We start from the raw sequence: 20,427 nt of genomic DNA, 5'->3' as shown, positions 1-20,427 counted from the left end.
TTCGTGCAGGAAGCGTATGGAAAGAATAGTGAATTGGGATTTTTCGGGGATAATTATCGGGTGGCGTTCATTATACGTCAAGGTTGAGTGAGCTAATCGACCGTTGACTCGTAGTAAGCCATTTTTATCTAAAAACGGGTTGAGTGGAAGTAATGAGCTTCGCTTGTCTATAGGTTTAGAATCTTCTAAGCATGCTCTTTCGCGAGGAAGATATCGTATTTGGGTTAGGGCTATGAGAGGATATTTAACATCACGGAGCTTATCGTGTGTTAGAGAGATGGGTCGACTTGGGCTCAGTTGCCGTATTCGATCCTGTAAGCAATGTACAAATTGGAAAAGGAGATTGGATGAGGAGAATCTATCTAAGCAGTCGGGATCTTCTTCCAAGGTATGAAATGCTCCAACANTGGGCTCAGTTGCCGTATTCGATCCTGTAAGCAATGTACAAATTGGAAAACATACGCCATAACTCTGAGGGCACGGGGAGATGAGGAGAATCTATCTAAGCAGTCGGGATCTTCTTCCAAGGTATGAAATGCTCCAACTCGGCGATCTTCAGGCGGGGTAATTCTTAGAGTTGCTGGATTCGGACAGACTTCGAGGGGGCTTGTAAGCCATTCTGGACCATGCCACCAGAGAGAGGACGTCGATAAATCTTGGGGACTACATCCTCTTGAACCCATATCGGCAGGGTTATCTTTGCTGCCTACATGTCGCCAAGTGGCGTTTCCGACCAGGTCTATTATTTGTGCGGTACGATTAGAAACGAAGGTTTTCCAGGTGTGAGGTGGCTTTTCAAGCCAGGCCAGAACAATTTCCGAATCAGATCACATGATAAGCTTTCTCGTTGAGAGATCGAGATGGGACTGGACCACTGCTACGAGTTTAGATAAAAGGAGAGCTCCACATAGTTCGAGTCGTGGTAACCACCACCATCAGCTAGGAAGAGACGATGGTTCCATTGGTTGCGCGAACATAGACAGTCGCACAATATGCTTTTTCGGAGGCGTCACAAAAACCATGTAGTTTTATGTGCTCTTCCGGTGTGTAGTTTACCCATCGAGGTATTTGTATGCTGGGGATAGATTTTAAGCTACTGGCGAACTGGGCCCATTTGGTGAGGCCGAGAGATTTGACCAGCTCGTCGCATTCAGTTCCATCTAGCCACAGTTCCTGTAGTAGCCTTTTTTCTTGGATCATTACTGGCGTAAGCCATCCTGCGGGGTCAAAAAGTTTAGCGACAGAGGAGAGAATTTGTCGTTTTGTTCTAGCAGATGATGCTGGGATTGAGTCAGTGGTATAGGAAAAGGTATCCGTGAGAGCGTTCCATTGAATTCCGAGCATTTTTGTTGTACTAGATTTTTCGAATTGCAGAAAGTTGGTATCGAGCAAATCCTCTTTATTAATGTTCTTGAGAATAGCAGGATGGTCGGCCGTGATTTTTGTCAGAGGGAACCCTCCTGATCGAAGAGCTTGGATTAATTGGTCGAGTGATTTTGTAGCAGTTATTAGGTCATGACTGCCTGAGAAGATGTCATCCACATTCGATTCTCGAGACAGAATTTGTACCGCCATGGGATGCGTGGTTTTCACGTCTTCGGCTAGCTGGTGGAGTGTGCGTATAGCTAGGTATGGCGCACAGTTTACACCGAATGTGACCGTTTTCAATTTGTAGTCATATATTGGACTCTTAGTATCTGACCGAAATATGGTTCTTTGGTAGTCTCGGTCGTCTTCATGCAAGAGAATCTGCCGATATATTTTTTCAATGTCACCATTGAAGACAGATTGGTAAGTTCGCCAGTTGAGTATCAACAACATCAAATCGGGCTGTAAAGTCGGACCGGTATGGAGTATATCATCGAGTGAATACCCGGACCTCGATCTTTTCGATGCATTGAAGACGACTCATACCTTTGTGGTGATTTTTTCAGGTTTAATGACTACGTGGTGTGGGAGATAGAAAGAAAAATAGTTCCCGTTTTCTCCATGCTGAAGAATTGTTGTAGGGCTGCGGTTCGAGATTGACCTAAGGCGATTTTTTCCGGAAAGTTTGACTTAAACGGAAGCCGGACTATATAACGCCCATCGGCCGTTCGTGTGGTAGTAGATTTATAAATTTCTTCGCATATTCCGTATTCGGGAGTTCTTCTGTCGGTTTTTGGGACTTCTTCCATTTCCCAGAATTTTTTAAGTTTAGAATCTAAGGTTTCATTGGAAATTTCTTCAACTTTAGTGGAAAATGAGGCGACCTTTTCAGGGATATGACCACTTAGGATCCAACCGAAAATGGTATTTTGGGCTAATAAATTTTGGTAAATTTTTTCAATGCCGTTTAGCATAATTTGTGGTATGAGATCACTGCCAATAACAAGATCAATTTGAGAAGGGGAGTGGCAGTTCGGGTCAGCCAATTTGAGATGGGACCACTTATCTGTTTGATTGTAGTTTAATTCAAATTTTGGTAGCATTTTTGTCAACTTTGGCAAAACTATTGCTTGCGCACTGATTTCCGACTTGGGATCAGAGCCAACTAGTACAAAATGGCATAATTTAATAGATTTTTGCACCACCTTTCCGCCCATGCCAGATATTTCGAAGTTGGAAGTTTGACATATTAGTCGTAATCTGTGCTGAGCCTTAGCGGATATGAAGGTTCGCTCAGACCCTTGGTCGATAAAGAGCTCACCTCTATTTCTTATTGAGACCATTGCTGTAGGGATAAGTACTTTGCTTTCATTTTCGGAATAGAAAGATTGTACTTGTGTTTGATTAGAACATGAAGCTTGTTCTTCATGCGTTTCCATTCGACCGGGAGTCTGCAGGTTAGAGGTAGCTGCGGCCGCGGTAGCAACTTGAGAAGAGGTTCTCTGCACTCGCGAGTTGTGCCGATTAGGCGTGGAAGCTGGGATATCGTGGAGTATTGTGTGGTGCCGTTCCCGGCAATGGTAGCAATTTTTAGTGTATGGGCAATCCTTTACGTTGTGAGATTGGCCAAGGCAGTTTGTGCACATATGTATTTTGATCTGTTACAAACCTTTTCCAGTCTTTTGTCGGTAGTTTTTGGAATTTTAGACAGTTCCAGAGATTGTGTGAGGAGTCTTTGCACATTGCGCATTTGTGCATTTTTCGCTGTTCTGTCATATGAGACTGTATATGATTAAACGATCTGTTTTAAGAGCCTTGAGATTGAGGTGGTTTTGCAACTGACCTGTTGTGAGGGAGTGGCAGTTTTATGCTGCTGTTGATTTGTGAGTTGGGTCTTTGCCTGTTTGGTCGCCGAGGAACTGGTTCATTTGCGCCCAGCTTGGGAGATCTTTCCTTGAATTGAGGGATTGTTCCCATAGTGCAACTGTGTTTGCTGGGAGTCTCAGGTTACAAGGTAAATTAAAATGGGGTCCCAACTCTCGGTAGAAATTTGTTCCTTGCCAATATTTGATGGCAGTTGTTGACAGTGGATTAGAGTTTCTGATTATCTTCGCTATTTTCGTCTTGAATGGGCTTCAAATTCATCAAAATGCGAATTTGATTATCTCCCAGTATCCGCTTGTTCTCGTACCAGGAGCGGAGAGCCTCCCATGCTATTGGGAAGTTATCATCCCTTAGGGAGAATTGTTTTACGATTTGGCCGGCTTTTCCTTGTGCTTTGTACCTGAGATGGTACAGTTTTAGAGCTTGAGTTAGTTTTGGGTGGTTTATGTAGACCGCTGTGAACATGTCACGAAAGGAGGGCCATTGTTCATAACTCCCATAAATTGTGTAGGGGTGGGGTTGCTCATTTGCTGGAGTAGGAGGTGCTGGTCACCAATTTGAGTTTTAGTGTATTCTTACGTCATGAGACATGACCGATATTTGCCATACGCGGATGTCTTGAAATCTTCTGGGAGGTCATGCTCATCAGTTTCTATAACTGCATCGTATGTATTATGTACTCGATTCCAGAAATTTTCTAAGTTTTTATCTTTTATTTTGAGGGCAGATTCAGTATTTTTCTCAATTGGGGTTGACTTGAATCTGGTGCAATAGGTGAACAAGTTATCTGTTTCCGCAATAAACTTGATCGCTGCAAAACGATTGTTTTGTTTTCTTACCGGACCTTCCACCCGGTCGTAGTGAGCGTTTGGTATCAATGGAAGTGCCTTGACACTTTTCGTTTCGTTCGACTTTTAGGATTAAATTTCAACGAACTAGATTAAAACTAGTAAGCAGTGACATTATGAGCCAGTGAATTGGTGGGAATTCCGAGTAGTCTATGATTCGTCAAATCTACGGCACCTTGAGTATTATTGATAAATTTCATATAAATCGGGTGATAATTATTAAGGGTAAATCGCTCTATGAGAGATGGTCGAATGGAAAGTTAGTGTTGCGAATTTTTTGGGTTATTGTGAATGGGGTCTATAGCGTGAAGTGGGTTAATCAATAAACCTTTCGCAAAAATTGATTAAAATGCGCACACTGTATTTATACCCGCGTTCTTATGTATATACACTTTGCTATTGTATTTGTTTAATTACATGTACATATATACATGTATGTATGTATTAGGGTGGTACTGTAATTTTATTGTGGTTTTTATTTTCAACTTTGAATCAAATTTTCTTTTTAAATAACAATATTCGGCGTTTGTTTATTTTGTTCGAGGAGTTTGCAGACTGAAGGAGAGTGATCGTAAGAGACCCACTGTACATACACTGAGATAGTGTTGTTTGCTTATGTTTTCCTGTATATAAGAATGACGGAATGTTGTAACCAAAGTTGCTTTGCTCGGTACTAATTGCTTTCAATTTTGGGGTATGCGATTTATAAAGTACAATTCGATAGCTTCACCACTGTGCGCAAACATTTATAAGTACATAAGCATATTTTTGCATACATATGTATGTATATATAAGTAAATGGGATAAGTACAGTGGTATGTATGTATTTTGCTAACCGTTTACGAAATTATATGAGCACCGTTTTTTGTACTAGTTATCTTTGTATGTGTATATATATGTAATGATCTGAAAGGAAGACAAAATTTGTCCCGCCAATTTGGAAAACCGCAATTATGTGGAATAAAGAAAGGAGAATCTTTACTTACGGTTTTATAGGGTTTTTACTTATTCTTTTGCGGCTCTTGTATGTGGGTTACTTGCTCAATAGTGGCGTGCGAAGGACCATAGGCCAACGCTAGGTCGTGTGGTAATTCTCGCGCTGCTGGCTTTGCAGTGGGTGCTGGAGACGGCGGCCGGCTGTTGCGGATGCAGATCCGGGTGGTGGTGGCGACGTAAACGGCAACGCTGACCACGTGGAATCGATGGCGATACTCCTGAGTTGGCGTTGGTGTTATTTGCGGTGCGCTACGCTGGATTATAGCGACTGTAGGTTCACGCGATAACCTCTCCTGCAATGCTCCTGGTACAAGGTGCGGCTGGCAGCGCAGAGGACTACGACTGGCAAATTTTGGGGTTGGGGAACTGGCAAGGGGGGCTGCGATAGTCACAGACTTTCCGAAAATAAATACACAAGCACTTTGCTCTTTGCGAAAGAAGAATGTTTATTTATTTACAAAGTTCACTGCGATTCCAATATACTACTGCGAACAATTTTGTGACCGCTCGGCTAAGTAGATGAAAAAATGTGTATGTACATAAGTTTTTCTTTTGTTGACAGTTTGTCAACCTAAAATGTCAGCTGCGCGCTGCTTTCCTACGCGCGTTGCCAACCACGCAAATTCATTAAATATTTCAAAGTTTACGATTCATGGCATTCACTAACTACAATGTTTCTACAAGTTAGGTAATTCAAAGGCAAAAGATACAATATGTAAGGAGATACACGATAGGTAATTCAAAAGCAAAGGATACAATATGTAGGTAGATAACAATTCTAAGGTAATTCAATTTTAAAAATAGTTCATGGTTGCGACGGTTAAACGGGATGCGTCGCTCGTTTAACCCCACACAAAAAGAAATATTAGCCCAGTGAATGGAGTGTGATATGTGTGGGGTTTTCTGGCAATCAAAAGTATCATGAAAAGAAATTTTAAGTATTAAAGTATCAATCTTCAATAAAACTTCTAATTCTTAAATTAAAATGGTAGTTTGAATTTTTAGTTATGTTCGTTGACAGTTTTCATTAATATTTTTTGGTTCTTATATAAAATACTGAGTGAAAATACATACTTTTATACTCGTTAACAGTTGAATTCATTTGCATACTCAACTAAAATCACATATCAGATTGCTGTTTAACACTGTAAACACGTAAACGTAATTTTCACATTACTTACTGGATTACTCTAGATGAAATTCTTAAGGCAGTGTTACACGATTGGTACATTTGTACAGATTTATACATTTTGGCAGTTATAGAGTAGTGTTGTTTGCAAATTCTTTTATTGAGCTGAACACAAATTTCTAAAGAACACCACTCTGTGACTGCCAAAATATACAAATCTGTACAAATGTACCAATCGTGTGACACTGTCTTTAGCCCAGTTCCACATCCGACAGCTTCAAAATCAAAAACAATACAAAGACAATATAAGCATGTTCCTGCATTCCATGATGTATTGAGAAATTGTTCGCAAAATATATGATAAATATATGAAAGGAAACGAGTTCGGACTATTTCGGACTAAATCCTGGAGAACGGGAACAGGCTAGTTTTCTGCAGCTAACAGTGATACCATATGCAGATTAAAGGTGGTATGTTCAATGAAAGGAAACAAACTTAATGTGTGGCCACAAAATCATAAAAGTTTTAAGATGGGAAGAGCTATCCTCGACTTGTGAATTGAAATGTATCATAATTTATACTAAGCTAAAAATAGAAGTATCTTTTAAAAATTCTATGAAAAAGGTATCATTTTGATCCATTTGGATCAAAACGGCAACACTGATGATATTTCATTTCACTTCATTTATTTATTTAAAATTTTTGTACAACTAAGACATTTCAGTCTTTTATATGTACATCAACAAAGAATTATAATCTATACTAACATAATTTGCCAAGAAAAGATACAAACTAAAATATATGAGTTTTTAATGTAAACTTAATACTAATACAGCAAATGTAAATGATTAAAGAGGAAAAAGGAGATGGATAATGTAAGAGAATAAGTAGAAGAAGAAATAAAAAGGAAAAAGGTACACACCAAGATTATTTGTAGTCAGAGGACATATCAAGGCCACTAAAGTATTGAATTATTAACTTTTTGCAGTTGCTTCTATTCAGTCTAGCTTTAACACTTTCTGGAATCGAGTTCCACAGTCTTACAGCGCTAATGAAAAACAGTCGACTGGAAGTAAGCGAATTATATTTAGGGACAACCAAGCTGTTATGTCTCTGTGAATTGGTTAGTTGAAGCATTTCATACAAATATTGCGGGACATTCCACTCTAACAATTTATACAAAAAAATGCTGTTTCTTGCAGCCAAAAAATGTATAATACTGCAACCAAGAATTTTATCGCGCCACGGCGATATATGAGCTTATCGTCCAATGCCATACACGTACCGTGTTACTGAAAGCTACATTCAACTTGCTGACTGACTTTGAATCAAGTTTGCTACAAACTATTTCGGAATTTGTGAAATGGGTCAAAATTAACTGCATAGCAAGTCGTGTTTCCTGAAGCGTAAACGAAGCAGACATTCCTAGCCTACGTAAAGTTACATACACATTACATACTACTTTATTAACATGATCACAACAGCTTAACTTATTATTTACAATAAAGCCTAAGTTCCTAATTTTCTCAGTGGTCATGAGGGCGGCTGTACCAATCCACAGAGGTGGGATGTTGGTAGGGTCTATTACACTTTTACATATAGGCATGACATACGACTTAGCAAGATACCGGACAGATCACTATTAACCTTATAACATATATCCTCGACGAGAGCTATACGATTCGAAAGGTACAGCTGAATATCATCAGCATACGTATGGACATTTACATATTTGCACTCCGAAAATACATCATTTACAAACATACTAAACAATAGAGGACCAAGGATTGATCCCTGAGGGACACCTGCTTTGATAGCTTTGAACTGTGAAGAAACATTCTCACCTTTAACTCGTTGAACTATGCCCTTAAGATAGCTAGACAAAAGTTTTATCGCACTATTAGAGAATGCAGAGTAGTGCCTGAGTTTCCGACATAACAAAGAGTGGTTGACTGAGTCAAATGCCTTAGAAAAGTCTAAGAGGCATGGAATAGTTAGATCTCCATTATCGTACGGCATTCTAGTCCCAAATTTAAGAAAATAACTAAAACCGAGATTTCTCTGCTTTTCGCATCGAAACAGTTAAAAGTAGATAAGGCCCTGGAAATGCAACATAAAGCTTTGCCATTGCTTGAATTCCGGCAACAAGTGCCAGATTTAAAATATTCACTTTTGAAAACAGCTGCGTGCCGTATATTTTAAATGTTTGGTACAACGTATAACTGTGAGTCTTTGTATTTTACAATGAAATACGTAAAGTAAAAATACCGTTCACAATTAGTTGCTTTCGCGTACCTGTTAATTATTGAAAGTTATAAAAATTATCAGCTTTTTGTGTTCGCGTACGCAAAAAACTTGCAAAGTAGGGAAATTGAGAGAGCAAAATGATATTTTATTTGAGGGAAATCTGCTAGTTTCTGCTGGAAAAATTTTTGCCAACAGCGATTTGCCTACAAGAAAACAGCTGATCAAAAACTGCTGGTTGGAATTTATGCAAATCTCTAAATTGAATTTGATGGTTTTGAAGTTAAAATAGTAAAAAGCGACTAATTAAACTTATAAGAAGTAAGTAATTATTCGTGAACTGTGCCAGGATAAGACTTCGAGATTTGTTTTCTTACGTTTTAAATTTTTTTGAATGTAAACAATATTTCTATCAGTTGTTCGTCTAATTTGCAAATTTCTGCAAATTTTCTGTTCGCGTACTATTTTGGATATTTTTCTCTTGTGTGACATTTCGCCGGAATTTCGCGGTGGACATTTTTTACTGGAGATTTTAAACGAACAGCTTTAACTGACCTAAAACCAGATTTTGAAAAACCCCCCAAAGGGATCTTTTGAATGTTCTTTTATATCTATCTTACGTACAATAGAATAATAATAAAATTAATGTTTTTCATTTCTAATAATAATTTTATTTAACAATAAAATTTTTGTTTTTCTTGTTCTTTTTTTGTGGCTCGTTGTAGCATTTAGAACTTAGATGTGGCTCGGTCTTGCCCGGGATTAAACAGTATTAAAAATACAGCAAACAACAGCTGAGCTAAGAAGCAGTGACATGCTATAACAGTATGTTTGAGATGGAATGACATGGCATAGCAATGCTCGAGCCCATGGTAAAACTCTGTACCAAGAAATGTCGTAAAGATTCAAATTAAAAAGCTCGAAATATTGATGAAAATTTGCTTCATTTTTCTAAATATTGTATAAAGTTTGAAACCAGCGACCGAAAATAACTGTTATGTAAACAATTTTAAACTAAAAATCATTATGAGAAAGCTGTCACACACATATACTTTCAAATGCCAAAATGCTCAGTTTTTTAAGCTTCAAATTCGTTTTTAATGTAAATTTTGACCCAAAAACTAACAATTAGTAGTTATTTTTAACCCATACAATTCAATTCAACTTAAGTGTTATTTTATGACTTATATATTTCTTACTCTAAAATTTAGGTGGCAACCCCATTCCGAAATACGTTGGAATCCATAGTGCAAGTCTTAAGCGTATATGTACTGTGTTTACTTACAAAAAATGCTGAATGAAATTAACAAAATACAAATTTGTATTAAATAGAAGCATGGCAACCTTGATCGAAAATATTTTCTGACCAAAGTTCTTAACAATACCTTTCATTTGATATCCATATTGCGATGTCTTAGATAAATTGTGAAGAATCGAAAATAAGTGGCAACCTTACACTATTATCCTAAGGGATCACATTTTGTATATAGGGAAAGCATTGTTTAAGGAGCTTCTCTTGGTACCCATGAATATTTTACCTTTTTTTCTATACAAAATTTTAAATAAACTCGCGATTCAAAATGGGTAACAACCCTCTTAAAAATATTTTTGAATTAGGGGTCTTTAAAATACCTTCCATTTGATACACATATCATGATTTTTTAATTAATGGTAACTAGTTTCGAATAGGTGGCAACCTTATACGAGTCTTCTCGGAGATTATGCCTATACAGATAATCTTAAAATCCAAAACATTATCTGTGTACAAAATTTCATCAAAATCGTTAGAGCCGTTTCCGAGAATCCTATGGATATATATATGTATATATACAAGAATTGCTCGTTTAATGTAATAAGATAAAAAAATGTTTCAAAAAAGTGGGCGTTTTTCGAGAACTATTTTTAAAATATTTTTTTTTTTTTTATGACGAGGTGCTTTTTTTGTGAGAGTCTACAATTGTTTGAAATTTGTTTTCGAAAACTTATGTTGAGATATATTTAGCAAGGTGTTAAACATCGTGAACGGTTGATGCTTTTATGAAAAATAACGACATTTTTCGTATTATGTCGTCGTTCATTACATAATTTCAGTAAGGCAATTAGTATTTTTTTTATGGGAACTAACGACATTTTTGGTTTTGTGCCGTTTTTCAGTAGTACCAGTGGAGCTCGTTTTTTGCAGCTACTTAGGAGTTCTTACTTATTTCCTATTTTTTCAGTATAACCCTTACTTAATCTTTAATTTGAAAGCTTAAAAATTTTCCCTACAGAGAGACTGTATTTATAATATTGCTAAATTGCGAAACACAAAATCTTTAATTGGCTCCACCGAAAAATATGAAATTTCTAGTTGTGTCGATATTGCAAAGGACCACCGATATGTACATATACCTAGAATGAAATTAATATCATCAATATAAAACTATGAACTCTCCACAGACTGTTCCACTAGCCTAAAACTTTACAGAAAATATTTTAAAACAGAAATTAAAATGAAGGACTTTTATTATATTTTCCTACACACAAAAGTTTTAAGGTGACTTTTTTCAACGAAAATTAAATTTTCCGTCGTATATGTACTTTTATTTTAGGATAGAAAAATTAAAAGGCCAAGTATAACTGTCATGAAAAGCAGAAAAAAAGATCTGTCATAAATACTTTTATTTCTGGTTAAAAACAGAAAAGTCATAAAATAACACATTAAGTTGAATTTAATTGTATAGGTTAAAAAATAATTTATTTCTTTTGACTTTATGGTAAAAAAGTAAGAAAACAACAATCTGAAGATAATTTTATGGAAAAGACTCATAACAGTTACAGTCCCTGTTTGAAACTCTGATTTGTATTTTTTTGGATAAAGCTTGGACAATATTTTTACAGAAACACAACAAAAAAAATTTACTTGAAAAATGATGTGAATATTCAAATAATCTACACGTGAATACTTGTGTAAGTCACAGTAGTTCCAATTGGCCAAGGCTGCCTATCCGCAATTTTTATACTAATAAATACCACAATGCTTACATCGCCCAATAAATTTCTCTGGAGTTTGCGCTAAACGGCAAAGCCACAGCGGCACAACCCGTAGGGATTTACAATCATGCAGAGGTGGTAACTGGTGGTTATCACTGGCCACAGTGCCTACTAGAGTTTGGCACATCAGTTCTTTTAAGTGAACCGTTCGGTTCTAGTTCGTTATCAAGGAATTGAAGTAGCAACCAGGGCAGCCAACTATACTTAGCTATGAAGTGCCATATTGAGGATAAAAAAATGTCAAAATGTGCCAAATTGAAAAATAAAAGTGCAAAAAAAGCTGCCATTATTTAGCATTAAAATTAGGAACATTTTTCTAAAACAAAAGTCCAATGCCAAAGTAAGACAAACCAGTATTTGTCAATGTTATTGTGGCTTATTAACATTTTATTTTTTTTTTTAATACAAACCAGTTTTATACACTATAGAAATTAGAAAATTTTAGTTAAGAAAAAGAACAATACGCAAAGGATTTCACAAAAATATGTGGAAATATTACTTTTTTTCAAAAGTTCCATTTTGCGCTTTGTGCCAAATTAAAAAATTTAGTGCCATTTGAAGTAAAATAGGGCCAAAAATGGCACGGCTTGCGCCAAGTTGGCAGCCCTGGTAGCAACAGTGCAAACGCGTTTTAAAACGTATCAGTAAATATGGGGATATAAGACACAGTTTCGTGAAAAGAATATTTGGATCGCGATCCAAAATCAAAAATAGCACTGACAAATTAAGATCAAAGAAGAAACCGAACTAGTGAACTAGTTCATTGAAATTAACTAGTTCTTTAGTTCATTTAGTTCTAAAACTACCTAAGTCTAGCGCCTACCCTTACATTTTTTGATTTAACACATTTTGTGTAAATAAATTCCTTTTAGAGTTGAAGAACGTGTGAGATATGAAACAAATAACATTTCTTGAATACTTACGGGAATAACATGATTTTTGGCACCCCAGCAAAGAGGTTTGAAAGATCCACTTCTAGTTGCCACTTGAAACTCGTCGAAATGATTTTGCCAGTCATAGGAAATTAATCTTGCTTCTAGCGTCATGCCAGCCAACTCTGGCGGTAAGGAAATTAGAACGGGGTTGGAGTCACTGAAATATTAAAATATACTAATTGTGAATATAAAGTCATACATAATACTATGTATATTTAACAGCATTGAAAAAAAATTAATTGTTTTATCAAAAATAACCAGGTTCCGAAAACGGATTCTTGTAGTGGCGACCAAACGATAAAAAATATGTGCATCGGCGTTTTAAAAGTTTGCACATTAATTTTGTAAATCGGTATGTATAAGAAACAATATGACCTGACCTGTACTTATTAGATCTGTGGCCATAAACAATAACCGCCTAAGTTCTTTGTTTGTTTTTGTTGCTTTTCCACAATAACCCTGCAGTGAAATCCGGAACTAGTCAGGAAAAATACTAGTTTACAACTAGAATTCCCTGACAGAAACCGAACTAGTTCGAAAATGACCAGACTTGTACCAAGTACAAGACGATTTATTAAGGCCCTGTTTTATTTAATTTCGACAGTTTAATACAATAAAGTACACAATTATAACTTTTGTTTGGGTATATTGTAAACCATTAAATCGAATACGTATTCAGTTATACCAGTCCGGTTAAATAATGATAGATACACATAATGATTATTAATTAAGGCATGTTTTTTTTGATAACCGTTTAATTATCAAATACCGATATTACCACCTTTTCAATGATTAATAATTAATTACTTTAAAAAATGTTAATTAATTAATTAGTTTTAATTACATCATTATTTTGTTATTATTGATCATTTTCAATTATTTTTTACTTTTTAATTACACTATTAATATAATTAATTGATANTTTGATAACTTTCTATTATCAATCAACAAGCTATAGACAAAAATTAAGAATATTTAATAACTGCTTGAATTATTGATTTATTTTATTCTTATCCAAATCTCAAATTTTAAACATTAATTATTACTGTTATAAATTTTTAAAAATAATAGACTGAAATGTGCAAAGTTAATGAATTTAATTTATTTTAATGAAAACTTTTATTTTTATTTTAGTTCACTCAAAAATTATCTAAAGAATTCATTTTATTTTTAACTAAAATGTTTTCTTTTGCATATTGCATATTATTAAAAAATATAGTATTTATTGTACCTGAAGCCTTTTACTTTTAATAACATTTAATGAAAAATAAATTTAAAGTTATATTCGAAAGTTTGAAATATCTATGTATTTATTTTTTCTTTTAATTAATACTCAAAAAATGTAACACTAATTATTGGCAAATCTAAGGCTGCTAAATAAAAATGTGTTATATATTAAAGTGTACTTAAAANGCAAATCTAAGGCTGCTAAATAAAAATGTGTTATATATTAAAGTGTACTTAAAAGTTTTTTATTGTATATTCATGAATTCATTTTATTTTTTGACTCCCAAAGTAGTGGTTTTGGTCCATAATTACACTAGTATTTTTCTGTNATTTTATTTTTTGACTCCCAAAGTAGTGGTTTTGGTCCATAATTACACTATTATTTTTCTGGNGACTCCCAAAGTAATGGTTTTGGTCCATAATTACATTAGTATTTTTCTGTCTATTTTGAACTAGTATGATACTGATATATTTTTGACCGAAATCTAACAATTGCCATCTCGTAGGACATCCCCATGTTAAAAATACCAGTTGATTGCATGGAAAAAAGATAGTTGGCCGACTAGTTGGGCATGCGGTTCATATTAGTTGTGAGGTAGTTTACAACTAGTTCGTTTGACTACAGGAAGTTTTTCATTAAAAACGGCCTCAAGCTTAATATAAATTGTTGAATATAATTGCTATAAGGTCATAAAATAACAAAAACAAATAACTTAAAGACGAGCACACCTAAAAGTTAAAGATTCTAATAATAGAAATATTAACAAAAACCAACAAAACCAACAACCACATGATCTAGTTTAAATAGCACTGGAATAGCTGCGCTTGATTGTAGTTGGCTTAACAAGTGAAATAGTGGAAAAAGCAACAAGAATTCACAAGGCGAACTTAGCACAGTGCGTAGTAGGGTGATTCAAAATTGAAACTTTTTTGAATTTCGACTGAGAACGTTCGGATTCTTGAAGATAAGAGGGAAGACAAGTTCCTTCTAAAATTTCAGCTTATTTGAACAAGATTTAGAGATCACTCACGCTGTTATTTGTTTTCCGGAAACTACAGATTTAGATGCATCCTTATTAACAAATAGGTATATTTTTATCAAATCTTGTCGTGTTTCGCTGAAATTTTATAGGTAGGTTGGAAAATATCAGCTTATTAGAACGAGTTTATAAAAATTCGATAAATTAGTTTTAAACACATTTATTAATTAGTTAGTAACTAAGTTTTGCCTTATAAAAATGAATATTTGCAATAATTTTTTTTTGTTCCTTAGCCACTGAGCGTATGCTTAATACACCTAAGATCAAACTATAATTCATGTCATTAGGGGACCTCATCAATTAATATTATTAAACATCAAATAAAAAAAATCACCGGATAAATATCACTTATATGCCATGTTGAATGCAAGTATTTTCCTAGTCATTGCAGATATTAATAATATAATAATAATATTTTGGCGCTTACACCTTTGCCAAGTGTTTGGCCAAGCTTCTCCTCCAATTTGTGGTGTGTGGCTTGATGTTGTCACAAAAAGGCGGGGAGAAGCTTTTTCAAGGCAGAAATACACACGAAGGCGGTGTTGAGCGTTAATCAAATAATTTTTCAATCTTTTTTTAAAATATTAAAAAAGTAATTGCAATTATTTATTAATTTGTTTGCAATGCGCAATTAAAATTTTAATTGCAATTAAACATTTAATTGGGTATTGCACACGGCAAATAGTTTAATTGCAATTACTTTTTTGATAACAATTAGCCTACTTAAACTGGCATTAAATGGCAAAAATGGCAAATGACAACATTGGGCATTGAAAAATTATCGTGTTTTTATGTGTAAAAAATAGTCATTAAGTTCCTTTCCACATGGCATTTTTTAAATGGCATGAATTTTTTGCCATTTCAATGCCTAGTGGAAATTCGACATTATAAAAAAAAAAAACGAAATACGGCACAGGCCTGGGTTGTGGCTGGTTGTCATATTCACACTCCTGGCCTATATAATAGGCATTTATAATCGTTGATTTTTAATAAAATTTACAAACCAATTAACCCTAGAATACCTTATTTTTTATTCCTTTAATTCTAACGTTCGCCTGTGAGACTACTTTGTAAAAAAGTACAAATTCTGTCTTTCTAAAACCTTAAACTTGTTTAAAAAATGGGCTTAAACATATTTCATATGTTTTTAAAGTAAAAAAATAAAATAATTTAATTTTTTTTTTAATATTAATAAAAATAATTCGTATTGAAAATAACACATATTTTATAATCTTTTTGAAAGGGGTCATTTTAAAAGATTAAAAAAACCATTTAAAAGCAAACGCACTCAAACAATCCATAAATTATCTCAAAGGTATTCGTATTTACTTTCATACTTAAAAGTAATTAGTTGTTTATCTTTTCTATTGTGACCTGTACTTAAAAATGAAATCGACTTTTATGTATCACATTGGGCCTTATGAATAAAAACTAAGCAATACTTTTTTCTTAAAATTTCAGATCTTTTACGTAAAGTTATTCGAATAAATCAAGCAAAAGGTTTGAAATCTTAAGAAAAAGCAACTGCTTAGTTTTTATTCATAAGGCGCATTCACTGAAATCTTCTTCCAAATAGTTCTCACTATCGGTTCCATTCAACGATATTTCTTCCAACCATTTTAGAACTTGTTCTTCATAGGAACCCCTCTCGAAAAGTAAAAAAAAAATTAAGTTCAAAACAGAAAATAGCCAACAAACATGTTAAAAACTGAAATAAGTACAGCAAACAAGGCGTCAAGAGGGCGTGGAACTCAGCCGCGCAAGGCCACTGTACAATGTGGCGACCGTTAGTATTCCAGGTNCATTTATAATGATTGATTTTTAACAAAATTTACAAACCGATTAAAAAATTGTTAATTGCTAACTAGAGAATATCACCGTTATTCTCCACAACAATTACAATTAGTTAATTGTTAATTGTTATTCTCTACAATTACAATTAACCAATTGTTAGTGGTGATAGTAGTAGTGATAGAAATTAACAATTAATTAATTAATTGTTCTTGCAATTCAAATTTGCCCAACACTGCACGGAGGAGCAATCGCTGTTAAGAAAGATCTTGTTTTTAAAACTTTCTTTTGATGCNTTGGACCAGGGATCGAACCCAGGTAGTACATACCTCAAACCACTCTACTATAGCGGCCGCACAAGCAAATATAAATAACAGCTGAAATAAATAACTTGTTTTTTGTAGATTTTGTGAAAAATGTATGTGCAAAGTTCTGAAAATATTTACTTAGCATTAAATCTTCTATCATACCACAACAAGATAATTGAAAAATTAATTGTTTAAAGCTCAACACTGCCTCCGTGTGTATTTCTGCCTTGAAAAAGCTTCTCACAAAATGCATTTACTGTTCGGAGGCGGCGTAAAAATGTAGGTCCTCGCCTTTTTGTGACAACAAAAAAGTACAGTCTTTCTAAAACCTTAAATTTGTTTAAAAATGGGCTTAAACATATTTCATATGTTTTTAAAGTAAAAAAATAAAATAATTTAATATTTTTTTTAATATTAATAAAAATAATTCGTATTTACTTCACACACCACAAATTGGAGGAGAAGCTTGGCCAAACACTTGGCAAAGGTGTAAGCGCCAAAATATTATTATTATACTATTAATATCTGCAATGACTAGGAAAATACTTGCATTCAACATGGCATATAAGTGATATTTATCTGGTGATTTTTTTTATTTTATGTTTAATAATAATATTTGATGAGGTCCACTATTGATATGATTTATAATGTGCTCTTAGGTGTATTAAGCATATGCTCAGTGGCTAAGGAACAAAAAAAAAATTAATGCAAATATTAATATTTTATAAGGCAAAACTTAGTTACTAACGAATTAATTAAATGTGTTTAAAACTAATTTATCGAACTTTGTGAGTGCAATTATTATTGTCAGGAAATATAGTATGGCCCATAGTCATAGTCGCAAATTAAAACTCATTCCTGTTAAGATATAGTTTTCAGCATGATACAATAATTTTTAGAAGGTAGTTTAACTTCTTCTTCTTATCCGCCATGTTAGCTATCTGACAGAAAACGTGTTTCGTATTTTTTGTTGTACCTACTTTTTCAAAAAAAAAATCCAGCTTTTGACGTTGGAAAAATAAAACAAAGAAAAGCCAAACATATAAGTAGAGAAATTTTCGAATATTTTGTAATAATTTTCTTCATAAAAAATTAACTGCTGCTTTCGTGGATATTGCAACACACGGAATAGATGTAAGGACACAGCTATAAGAGCCACCGCACACCACAGACTTTATCGGCCGCCTATTTAAATGATAGGGCTCGCTGGAAATATGTACATGAAGATGTATGGAGGTGCGCACATTACACCAGCTTAATCGCTCTGACCAATAAGTTGTGGTGCAATGGAAAGACTAGCGAGCACATCTAAATTGGCGGCCGATAAAGTCCGTGGTGTGCGATGGATCTAATCCATTATAAACAAAAAATATTGCTGTTATATTTTAATTTTTATGATTTTTGTTCATGTGATTAGCAGGGGCAAAAATGTATGTACAAAATACGTATATTTATATTAAAAATTAAGTGATCCGTTATGATACATATAAATCTTTACACGTTCTGTTAAAAAATATCTAAAATAACAAGCGATAATCCCTAAGTTCTATATCGTAGCAGTGGCCACATTGCGTGTTTGTCACAGACAGGGTTTATGTCAAAAATTTTGAAGTGAAACTACCTTCTAAAAATTATTGTATCATGGTTTTCAGTTTAGATTTTTAAATGTTTGTCCATCATCGACATCTGTGAAACAGCTTTGTGTTAAGATGAGAGAAAACAGAGCTATCCAGATGAATAGAAAAAATTTACTCGGCAATATAAAGAAAAATAAGTACTTCAATTAGTTCACCCTGGGTCCGCTGTAGGATTGCGAATTTAGCAATCCGGGAAGTTAAGTTCGAATCCCACTGCCGGGAAACATTTTTTATTTTTTATTTTATTTTTTTTGTTCTTTTAAATATTACTTAAATGTCTTTTTATGTAACTAAAGTTGTTCTGACCTTTTAATTAAAATTAAACTCCAACAAAAAAACGAAATTTGATTACTTGAAATAGTTATATGTAATGCCATAAAAATACAATAATATTCTAATCAAATAAAAATTAAATAATGGGAATAAGGGGAAAAAATGTAATAAAAAAAAATAATAAAATAAATAAATTGTTATGTCGCTGACTGTTGGGGTAAGGTTGGTTGGCATACAGGCATGCTCGCTAGCCCAGGCTTAGCTCGTCGGCGGGGGGGGGTCGTCTCCAACCATCTTACCTCAACAGTCAGCGACATAACAATGGCGCCCAACGTGGGGCCCGAACCCACGACCCTGATATTAAGAGTCTCATGCTCTACCGACTGAGCTAGCCGGGCATGGTGGGATCCACAAGACGCTTGCACGAATCCGCGAAAAGTATTACTGGCCAGGGATGGTTTCAGACGTGCAGGCATGTGTTAAAGGCTGCGAAATATGTAAAAGTAATAAGACCCAAAATTCGTTTCATAAACCGGTGATGGGAAATCAACACATAACCGAACGACCTTTCCAACGCTTATATGTCGACTTTATGGGTCCGTACCCTCGTACTTGTGATGGCAATGTTTATGTTTTTGTTTGTCTTGACCATTTTTCGAAGTTTTTGTTTTTGAAGCCTATGAAAAGAGCCACTTCAGCCGAGGTTATAAAGTTCTTGGAAAAGGAAGTTTTTCATATCTTTGGCGTCCCTGAATACGTACATTCAGATAACGGCAAGCAGTTCGTCTCTGAGTTATTTTCTAGCTTTCTAGAAAAATACGGCACGAGACACATCAAGACTGCATTCTATTCNCCACCAAAATGACCGCTTGAGAGCAAATTAAACCTTACCCGGACCTATTGCAGCTACCGCTGCAATCTGCTCCTTGGTGTTTGCTGGCGTCACGCCCCCGTACTTGCTGGAACTTCCCAAAAATAATAGTCGGCGGCTGCTTCAAAATTCCGATGGAGTTAAATAGGTTGACGGCACTTTTATTTTTATTTGAATAGCTAATTCACACCAACCGACAACTACATTCGCATATATATAATTAAAACTTCTTTTAATTTAAGTTAAGTTAGATCTTTATTATTTTTTAAAAACCGTGTCCGATTTGTTTGAGTGGCGCTGATCGAATCAATCTAGCTCTTGGAAGCCGAGCCACGATACACATTCTAGAACGAATGTGGATCGTAAGCTCGGCAGTGTTGACAACACACGCGATGTAATTTATTATTTTGGGCAACATAAGTGTTGCCATGTAAGATGTTACCACATCGCGTGTAGTGCCATTACAACATAACCGAACGACCTTTCCAACGCTTATATGTCGACTTTATGGGTCCGTACTCTCGTACTTGTGATGGCAATGTTTATGTTGTTGTTTGTCTTGACCATTTTTCGAAGTTTTTGTTTTTGAAGCCTATGAAAAGAGCCACTTCAGCCGAGGTTATAAAGTTCTTGGAAAAGGAAGTTTTTCATATCTTTGGCGTCCCTGAATACGTACATTCAGATAACGGCAAGCAGTTCGTCTCTGAGTTATTTTCTAGCTTTCTAGAAAAATACGGCACGAGACACATCAAGACTGCATTCTATTCGCCGCAAGGTAATGCCGCTGAACGGGTTAATAGATCGGTATTGCAGATGGTTCGCTCTTACATAAAGGACAATCAA

General features: G+C 34.8%; 1 protein-coding gene across 1 annotated transcript in view; it reads right to left on the bottom strand.

Moving 5' to 3' along the window:
* Positions 1-12,206: 12,206 nt before the first annotated feature.
* The window catches only part of olf413 (DBH like monooxygenase olf413), a gene marked incomplete at its 5' end in the record, with an annotated part of 196,099 nt that continues 187,878 nt past the window's right edge, over positions 12,207-20,427 (bottom strand). The window contains one exon of the mRNA XM_017611606.1: positions 12,207-12,594. Coding sequence (XP_017467095.1) covers positions 12,342-12,594 — 253 coding nt within the window. The remainder of the gene's footprint in view (positions 12,595-20,427) is intronic.

This window comes from Rhagoletis zephyria, unplaced genomic scaffold (assembly GCF_001687245.7).
Source record: "Rhagoletis zephyria isolate East Lansing unplaced genomic scaffold, Rhagoletis_zephyria_1.1 Rzeph_scaffold_00431, whole genome shotgun sequence".
NCBI classification, from domain to species: Eukaryota; Metazoa; Arthropoda; class Insecta; order Diptera; family Tephritidae; genus Rhagoletis; species Rhagoletis zephyria.
Note: the sequence above shows the minus strand (reverse complement) of the source record. Positions and strands in the feature narration are given on the sequence as shown.